The following is an 8,726-nucleotide window of genomic DNA, read 5'->3' as shown; positions in this document are numbered from 1 at the left end:
CCCCCCCTTTCTTCCCCCTAATCCCTCCTTTACTTCAACACATAGAAAATAAATTATTAGAAAAGCCAAGCTTTATTGATGAGGAGCTCCTGAACTAGAAGCTAGCGCCGGAGAGGGCGTGGGTGTATGTGATTTTTGTTGTTCTTATGCTTGTTCTTGATCATTGAGTGATGAATTCTCTTCTTTATAGACCATATAAGATATACATACATACACTCTCTCATCATCATCATCATCATCATCACCTATCGACCAATCGATCTCATTCATGACATTTTCCCATGTCCATTTCTCGTCTGCTAGATAGATAGATACATATATACATACATATACATACAACCCCGATTGCTTCTCGGTCATCAGTTCTGTCCCATTCCTCGTGTATTCATGGTCCCTGCTGCACGCGCCTCTTCCCCCCTTCCCCGTAAGTCGTTGTAATGCGGGTGCATCAGCTGCCTCGCCTGCCTACGCCGCCCTGTCCTTCTTCCTTCTACGTGCCTTTGCTACGCAGTGCTGCGAAGGAGGTAAGTAAGTACCTTAGTACGCTTCCTGCTTGCTACGATGCAGCGCCTGGTTAAAGCCGAATGGATTCAATTATCTCATCTCATGCCATGTCGGGCCATATTCCAATTGAAGATGAACTTGAAGTTTCATTTCATGACTCCAGCTGAAACAGCGCTCCGTCCAGGTCGAACACTTTCTCGTGAGTGATGACTGGTAGTTCCGGTAAAAACCCAACCGTTCTGATGGGTTCTTTAGGTGTCTCATCATATAACTCATCCCCGGCTTCCACTGCTTTCGTGTTGTCTTTTTCATTTCCCTTCTCGGTATTGATACCCAGGCCCGCAAGCTTGTGGGTTGTGCTATCAAGGGTGTTCCCAACCTCGACCTTTGATGTGGTGCTTTTCAGAACTTGTTCCAAAATTCCTCGATCGCTCAACGCCGTCATGGGCCTCATGGCTTCATCGCTGAGAATTCCCTCGCAGTCTGAACCATATCCCTCAACTCCAGCAGCGATCTTCCTATTACGGTCCAAGAACACCGCCAATCGTTGAATTTCCATTTCCCATTTCTCACCTAGTACCCTTACCACAGCTTCGATGTCTTGTGGGGTCAAATCCTGTTTCTGGGGCTTTGCTACACCGAACACCGTCAACGTACGACGCACAGAAGATTTCACATTATCATTGTTGACGTTGAAAGATGCACGGCGATGGTCCTTTATACTTGCACTCATTCGTTTCATTGATTGCCCTTGATCATCGCGAAAGAATGGGAGCTCTAGAATGCTGTAGTTTTTCGCAAGAGCATTGACGAGGATGGTGAAACCTTGGAGATTGATATCGTTGTGCTCACAATGGATGTGGGTGAGAGATTTGTTTTCTTCAAGGACGGATGACAGTGTGTTCGCACCTTCTAGACCAAGATTCTGATATTCAATCCGTAACATTTTGAGGGCTTTGTTCTGCTTGAGACCTGTAAGTGCTTGATTAAGGCCGATTCCAAACCGGGTCACTTCCAAGTGGGCTTGCTCGCCCGAGATATCTAGTTCTTCAAGGGTTGTATTTTCGGCGAAGAGCAGTCGCAGAGCATCGCAGGTTTCTGGCCCAGCGTCATAAGGAAGGGAAGCCTTGGAGATATCCAATGAACGAATCGTGGTGTTGGTGCGCAAGGCCTGGAGTAGTTGTTTGAAGTGGTCCTCTTTGGTAAATTCAATCATCCGCACAACGAGGTGGGATGGAGTGTAGTTTTCCTCAATGGCTTTGACGATCTCACCTACTCCTTTTTCAAGCCTATTGGCGCTGACATGAAGCTGCAAGTTGCGGGCCTCTCCAGCCACCCTAGTCATGGATCGCATTAACACGGCTACATGACTGCCATTCAAGTTGCACTGTTCCATTTCTAGAAGACGAAGGCTGTCTGACATATCGCTTGCCAAATACGCCGAGATAGAGTCGAGCGTCTTGTCGTTGACCTTAAAATCGTCAGCAACACTCAAGAGTTTATGGCGAGATTCCTTACTGGAATTCCATTCAAGATGAGCTCTTCAAGTCTCCATGATAACAGAACTTCGGGAACAATGAGAGGCTCTTCACCCAATGTTCGAGTAATTCTTGAGAGGTCAAGCTTCCGAATCATGGCAAACCGGCTCATAGAGACTTGAAATCGCCCAAGATGAATTCTTCCTGGATTATCGGAGATATTGATGCATTCCAAGGTGCTATTTTGACGTTCTAAATGACCTAAAAGCTGCATGATACCTCGATCATTCAAGCCACTGCGTGAACATTCAATGGCTCTGATCCGGGACCGGGGTTCGTCCAACGCGGGAACTAAGAGAAGTCAGCGCAGGAATGGATGATTCGGTGGCAGCAGCATACTTAGGTCATCAAGATCGGTCTCTCCCAGCTCGATCCCACTCAAGACAATCCAGCTGACATCAGTGAGTTGTCCACGACATAACGGCAATAACGCGGCAACAATCTCGCAACCTGGATCCTTCTCAACTTCGTGACCTTCCACATCAAAGGTGTCTCTTGGCCGTCTTCTAGGGAGGCAACCACTGAAATCCACCCTTTTTAGCCGGGTCGATTTCAGCGCTAGAGCCTGGACCTCCTGGTAGAGAATCGACCTCTCTTGCGGCTTTATATTGAAGTATGTTCGTATGGGCAGTCCTGACGAACTTAGACTTGTCGTGAAATGATTGCCACGGAACTTACCAGCACGAGTGCTCGAAGCTACATGATCAGTTCCGTAGTTATCATGTAGACCATGCATGCTGTGCAAGTCAATATCTCTGAATGAAATTGAACAAAACGATTCATTGTAGCGGAGAGCTCTCATGATTGCAAGCAACTCGTACATAGAATACTTGGGAGTGTTGGCTGGGTGAAATAACCTGAACTCAGGTGCATCTTCAACCTCCCAGTCCACTGCGTACTGTATATTTACCGGATTACACTGTGCAGTTCATCAGTTTTGTACCGTATAGGATGAGAAATAGACCGTACATTGTAAGCCATGCAGTAGGCAACAAGAGTCCTATCGAAGGAACCATACTCCTCCTCTTCTTCCAGAAGGAGGAGATCATCAGCTGTCTGTAGTAGCCGTGTTGGTCCTGCAAATGAGAAGTTGCAATCCAGCCATTGTGGTTTCAGATATCGGTAGGCTCTGGAGATTGCAATGGCAATATCAGTGGGCGAAGAGGCAGCCAACTCGAGTAGCTTTGTTGGCTGCAAAGGCATCCGAAAGCTCAACTCGAATCTGTCATCAGGATAGCTGACGTTCATTGCAACTAGTGTGACGAGTCCAAAGACATTTTTGCTTAATTTGGGAATGGCGAGCCGCCCGGATGGATCACTGAAATCAGGTATAGGTATCATATGCAAGCGATTGATACCAATCACCATATAAAACACCGAAGCTCCCAACTTCTGAAGCTCATCCGAGGATGATCGCCCACCTTTGGGAACTGCTGCTCTGCGAAGTACCCGGAAAACTTGGAAATGGTTGGCATCATAATCATCGGCAGCTTCGAGAATCTGAACCAGGTAACGAACAACTCTCCGGGAATATGGCTCAGGCATGAGCAACCTCGCCTTTTCAGCAGCTGCTCTGATGGAGGTATGCCAAAGATCTGCTTCTTTTGGATCGTGAAGCATGAGCTGAATTGCCCCGGCCCCGTGATATTCCTCGTCCAAGTAAACAACCTCAGTCGTGTAGAAGGGGCGCCCATCTTCTACCTTATATGCTGTCACGATCTGGCCTAGAGGGATCCGAGTTTCGGAATCAACTGAAGAGTGCGAATTGACCGACTGGACTTCTTGCAATGAGCCAATCGAGGCCGTAGATGCGTGACGAGTCGCAGTCCCTCGACCGGGCGCAGATAAAATAGAAGGGAAGACCTCGTATGCCCGCGACTGGCTCTTGAAGCGTATCAAATGTGTCTCAGTCAACACCAAATACTCCCTTTTCTTCCTGAACATGCCACTTGTAGTCTGAACCTCCCCATGGTGAAGTACCGTCTTACTGTTCGACGCTCCAAGCTCGACTTCCGGTGATTCGGGGGTGGCAGAATACAAGGTGTCGGCTTCTTCCCCTTCGTCAACATAAGTGGCCGACTTCCTCCCCAAAGAGCCAAAAAGCGACGACGGCCTGCCCTTCTGAAGCGTGCGCGGTCGCAGCTTGGGGGAATTCGACCGTTCGATCGGGCTCGTCCATCCGCCCTGGTGCAGATCTGGACTCGTACCGGAGCCAATGCTGAAGATCGAGCCTCGCTTCCCCAGCTTTTTCCTATCTTTGTTTCCCGGATCGTCTGCATCGCCGTGTCCAACATCTGTATTTATCTGTGTGATGCTCGTAGCTACGGCTGCCCTCGAGAAGAGATTCATGCTCTTTCGCCGACCGTTGCTTCCACCTTCCCGAGCTGAGGGTGCCATCGCATCGCTCGCAGGTTCATGTATGTCTGTAAGCCCGCTCTGCAAGTCCAGGTTGGCAATTGAAAAATTGAAAAGCGTGGAGGGAGCGCATGCGGGCAGGGACGTCCACGGAACCTTCTTAAGCACGCAAAGCTTCGAGAGAGTGTCGGCAACAGCTTTTGGCCAGTGCAATGGGTGGCCCTGAGCAAGGCGATTGTGATTGCAAGAGGATTCGGTGTGGACAGAACGAAGGGAAGGCAAGGCAAGGAAAGAAAAGAAAAAGGGAGGGCAAGCTCGGCGGTGTGGTGGGCTGTGTGTGTGTATGTATATGCTGCAGGCCGCAGCAAGTCGAATGTATGGAGGTGCGATGGATGAACGAATTGACAACGAAAGCAAAGGGCAACAGAAGCTTGTTTTGGTCTGCAAGGCACGATGCAAGGCTAGATAGAGTGCAAAGGAATGAATGAATGAATTGAGGAGGGTGCCAAAGAGAAGAGACAGATGGAAGATGGAATGGAAGCGCGAATTGGACCTAAACACCAAAGATTTACGGGATTGTGTGCACGCAGCTGATAATTGATAATTGATAATACCGACTCCGACGAGGTAAAACAGCCATGACGCACGGCGGGCGCGGGCATACCTGTCGATCGCCGCTTTTGGGCGGGGGAGCCACGTGACCGGACGTCATGCCTGTGTCATCGCCGCGTAGCCTCATAGGCCTTGGGCACATTGAGACTAGCCGATCCAGGGTCCCAGCTCGGGTTAAAGCGGCAGCACCGGTTTTACGGAGCAAGTTAAAACATTTTCGGTAGCGTTGCTCCGTAATCCTTGTCGGGCTGATTGGGTGATTAAGGACTGTCAATTTCTATCATTAGAATAATTAGGATAATCCCTGCCAGACTTCTGTAACAAGTCAACAACACCCTGGAACCCAGAGCTCTCCAAAGTACTACCCCGTACAGGACCATGTGCAACTGTGTGCGCACTGCTTCATCCTCTCCCCTATGGCCATTGGGGTAGCGGTGCCATCTTCTCGTATTGTCTCCGCTCTTCGCCGAGGAGGGTGTTGGACATGCCCGCAAGACAAAGGACCCTGGCTTTGTCCCCGGCCAAGCGAGTCGATGTTCAAAACACGCGGCTGCCCAAACACCCTCTGTAAATCGTAATAGCTCACGGAGTTACGGCGCTTCATATGAACTTCAGGGACCAGGCCCCGCTGTGGCAGCCCTCCTCTTCGTATTTATTACTCCTCGACGATAGCCGATCCCTTCACGGCATACCCGCCTTCCTTGCCCTCAATCCAGACATCATACTTGTTTCCCTTCGCTCTCCTATCCTTCCTGACACAAATTCTTAGTTCCTCGTTGGCATACAGTGGTGCTAGATTCCTGTAATCGAACCGCCTCACCATCTCCCCATCCTTCAACTGGGATCGCAACACCGAGAGCATCAGCACTAGAGTCAAAGGGCCGTGTACCAAAAGGTCCCGGTGCCCTTCTACCTCTCGGCAGTATTGGGGATCGAGATGGATAGCGTGCGCATTAAACGTAAGGGCTGAGAAGCGGAACAAGAGGGATTGTGTTGGTGTTAAAGAGACACTGAATTCGGGAATAAGAGACGCTACAGAATGATCAGCCCAGGAACAAGAAAAGCCTCAACAAGGAACGGAAAGAACTAGGCAAGTTGAAAGGTAACCTACGCTTCAGTATCTTCACAGGTCTAGAGATGTCTTCCTTGATAGCAGCTATTGATTTCTCCCGCATAAAGACAATGTCCCTAGTCTCTACAATTGCTGGTGAGAACTCGGCATCGGCATCCGTCTGGCGATCCTCCTCAATAGTAGACCCAGCACCACTCCCACAAAATGGCCCCGCAGTATCAGATGTGTTCCCACAATATCCTATCTGCCTCTCAATATTCACAAACACCTTCTCATCGCCCTGTGATCCTTTGACTAAGACATTTGGCATATGTTCTCTGCAATACGCGCGTCGATTGTCGAGTCCAAGCCGGTTATTTGGGTCGTTGTTGAAGAGCAGCGCCCCACCAGCCCACAGTCGACGTACAAAAGGCTCGCCGGGCCATTGTAGTGGATCCGTACCATCTGGCAGAAGCTTACTACTTGGAACCTGAGGCGAGAAGTATACGAGATGGTGTCCCTGAGGAAGGACGCTCGAGGGAGAAGCCTTATGGCGGGCTAGATGGGGAAGCTCGAGATTCTCGGTCGGGAATCCGGGTGGATAGCATGTTTCCGGTAAGAAATCTGCGAGCGAGAGGTTGAGGAGGTGCGAGGGCGTCGGTGAAAGGTAATCGAAGATCGTATTTGGCCTGCGCGATGTGAGCTTCTTATGTAGAGAGGACTGTAAGGCCTCTGTCGAAACTCGGCGGCGGAAGATTGGAGAGAACGACTGCAGACGAAGGGAAGGCATGGAAGCCAATTCACGAGATACGAGAGGGTATATATGTCATGAATTCAAATCAGATCATTTTGATTTTGTGCTCCGCAAAGATCCTGTACTTTGTGCTGTGTGAAGTGCCTTTTTTCCTCGTAAGAGAGAGTGAACAAAGTAAAGATTCGTACTGCGACTGTTGTTCAGGCACTCGAGAAACCAAGACAGTGGTCAAAGCTCCTCGGCTGGGCGCCCATGCATATTCTTATCGATAAGAACCAGCGGGGTCTGACCCTTCTCAAGTTCTCCCCTTTCCCCCCAAGAACCTCAAGAACTGCCTATGACTATCGGACAAGCTTGTCTTCCCAGCTCCCTAGCAGTCTCCAGCTCTGTGCATACTTCTCAAGGTCACTCAACGCCCCCTTGACTCTCCCGTCCGGATCATGCCGCAGACTGCCCTCGAATTCGACAAAGAAGATGTACTGGAATGGAACAATCCTAGTAGGTCTGCTGTTGATACTGGTCAAATTTAGTTTTTTATTCCGAAAGCATTCGAGGACATCTGCGAGCGCTCCAGGAGAACGATGATCGACGGTGAATGAGATCAGAGACTTGGTTGGATTTCCGGTGTGCTTTGCTGTCTCATCAACCCCTTTTCGCAGGATAAAGAATCTTGTCGTATTGTCTTCCCGATCCTCGATAGCCTTTGCGAGGACGTCTAGGCCGTGGATCTCTGCTGCGAGGCTGCTTGCAATCGCTGCACTTGTACCGGTTTTGTCTTCCTTCACCAACTCCGCCGCCTTGCTCGTCGAACTGACGTCTATCCGCTCGATCCCCTTCAAGTATGCTCCCAGGAAAATTTCGCACTGTCCAAAAGCTTGGGGGTGTGTATAGATTCGTTTGATATGCTTGATACTCGACAATGGCTTCGATCTTGGCTTGAGGGGGCTTGGGATCAAGGATGTAGGAGTCGAAGCGCCGGACATTTCGGGGGAACTGGTGACCGCTGCCTTGTGGCCAAGAAGGTAGTGGCTGACATCGAGGTAGGCTTCATCGCATACTGAGATATCTGCATACATAGACTGTCTATCTGCAAGAAGATCAAGGGTAAAGATGACAGCTCCGTTAGTAGAGTTCTCGAATGGCACAACGCCGAAGTCTGCGGCTCCTGACTGGACAGCTTCGAATACGCCTAGGGAAGCACATTAGCAACAAGTATAGGATGAATTCTGAGTATTCACCTGTAATGCTTGAAGCTGGCTCAAAGCCATATTCATTATCGTTGAAGCGCTGGAGGGCGGTCTTGACCAAATCACAATTTGTCAGTCCAATGGAGCATGCGGGGCGGCATGTTTTGCAAGAGATGAATATACCTGATGAGTGTAGGAAGACACAGGGCCTAGAAAAGAAACAACGGGATGGTCAGAGTCATGACGCCCGTTGCTTTTCTCGGCCTGATGCTCCATGGTCAAAGGGTCTGGCAGTAGCGGTGTGTGGCTGTTAAAAGGTGGGGAACAAACAGAAGGTAAGGTATAAGGATAAAGAAAAATATGTTCCACTCAATTCATGGCGCTAACTATGTCGTCCATTCATTCACAGGGCCCAGGCCATACTGTATTTCTTTTCGCATTGGGCCGCAGCTTCGTGGTCGACGCTGTCGCGATTATGATAGTCTTCTAATAAATATCTTTTCTGCCAAAGGCGGTATCGGAACTGCCCCTCTACTATGTGCCGTGTTTCCTTCGCGCAGAAGTACGAAGAATGTCCAACTACTGTAGGCTTTCAAACAAAATGATTTTTAAGTGTTTGCGCTTTACTCTAGACCGCGATTTAGCTTCAAAGGAAAACAGTCGAGCTATGGTTCAGAAGTGGTATAGTTCCGGATCTGATGCCTGGCAAGTTGCAACATTGGCCG

The 8,726-nt window shown here is 49.4% G+C and overlaps 4 protein-coding genes across 4 annotated transcripts; all 4 read right to left on the bottom strand.

Annotated features, from left to right (window-relative positions):
* Nucleotides 1-121: 121 nt before the first annotated feature.
* Nucleotides 122-535, bottom strand: M430DRAFT_177768 (hypothetical protein). The gene has a single exon (XM_024863735.1). It carries the CDS (start codon nt 358-360, stop codon nt 145-147), a length of 216 nt encoding a protein of 71 aa, XP_024717860.1. The 5' UTR covers nt 361-535; the 3' UTR covers nt 122-144.
* M430DRAFT_145743 (hypothetical protein) lies at nt 189-4,926 on the bottom strand. The gene is made up of 4 exons (XM_024862968.1): nt 3,012-4,926; nt 2,382-2,961; nt 2,023-2,333; nt 189-1,975 (listed from the first exon to the last, which is right to left on the bottom strand). Exons 1-4 carry the CDS (start codon nt 4,437-4,439, stop codon nt 656-658), a joined length of 3,639 nt encoding a protein of 1,212 aa, XP_024717859.1. The 5' UTR covers nt 4,440-4,926; the 3' UTR covers nt 189-655.
* A 336-nt stretch (nt 4,927-5,262) lies between these two features.
* Nucleotides 5,263-6,969, bottom strand: M430DRAFT_36931 (hypothetical protein). The gene is made up of 2 exons (XM_024867022.1): nt 6,121-6,969; nt 5,263-6,041 (listed from the first exon to the last, which is right to left on the bottom strand). The coding sequence occupies exons 1-2, from the start codon at nt 6,848-6,850 to the stop codon at nt 5,665-5,667; spliced, it is 1,107 nt and encodes a 368-aa protein (XP_024717858.1). The 5' UTR covers nt 6,851-6,969; the 3' UTR covers nt 5,263-5,664.
* Nucleotides 6,970-7,155: 186 nt separating this feature from the next.
* M430DRAFT_30577 (hypothetical protein) lies at nt 7,156-8,277 on the bottom strand (the record flags this gene model as incomplete). Its single annotated transcript, XM_024865961.1, has 3 exons — nt 7,156-8,003; nt 8,053-8,113; nt 8,185-8,277. The coding sequence occupies 3 exons, from the start codon at nt 8,275-8,277 to the stop codon at nt 7,156-7,158; spliced, it is 1,002 nt and encodes a 333-aa protein (XP_024717857.1).
* Nucleotides 8,278-8,726: the final 449 nt, after the last annotated feature.

Source organism: Amorphotheca resinae, assembly GCF_003019875.1.
Source record: "Amorphotheca resinae ATCC 22711 unplaced genomic scaffold M430scaffold_11, whole genome shotgun sequence".
In the NCBI taxonomy this organism is placed as follows: Eukaryota; Fungi; Ascomycota; class Leotiomycetes; order Helotiales; family Amorphothecaceae; genus Amorphotheca; species Amorphotheca resinae.
The sequence above is the reverse complement of the archived record's forward strand: the minus strand, read 5'-3'. Positions and strand labels throughout refer to the sequence as shown.

Excerpts from the sequence above, each read along its gene's own strand:
- M430DRAFT_145743 (XM_024862968.1), bottom strand. The coding sequence starts at position 4,439 with ATGGCACCCTCAGCTCGGGAAGGTGGAAGCAACGGTCGGCGAAAGAGC. Across the intron at positions 2,334-2,381 it reads GACCGATCTTGATGACCTAA|TTCCCGCGTTGGACGAACCC; the intron begins GTATGCTGCTGC and ends GACTTCTCTTAG. Across the intron at positions 1,976-2,022 it reads TCATCTTGAATGGAATTCCA|GTCAACGACAAGACGCTCGA; the intron begins GTAAGGAATCTC and ends GACGATTTTAAG.
- M430DRAFT_177768 (XM_024863735.1), bottom strand. The coding sequence starts at position 360 with ATGACCGAGAAGCAATCGGGGTTGTATGTATATGTATGTATATATGTA.
- M430DRAFT_36931 (XM_024867022.1), bottom strand. The coding sequence starts at position 6,850 with ATGCCTTCCCTTCGTCTGCAGTCGTTCTCTCCAATCTTCCGCCGCCGA. Across the intron at positions 6,042-6,120 it reads ACCTGTGAAGATACTGAAGC|CGTCTCTTATTCCCGAATTC; the intron begins GTAGGTTACCTT and ends ATCATTCTGTAG.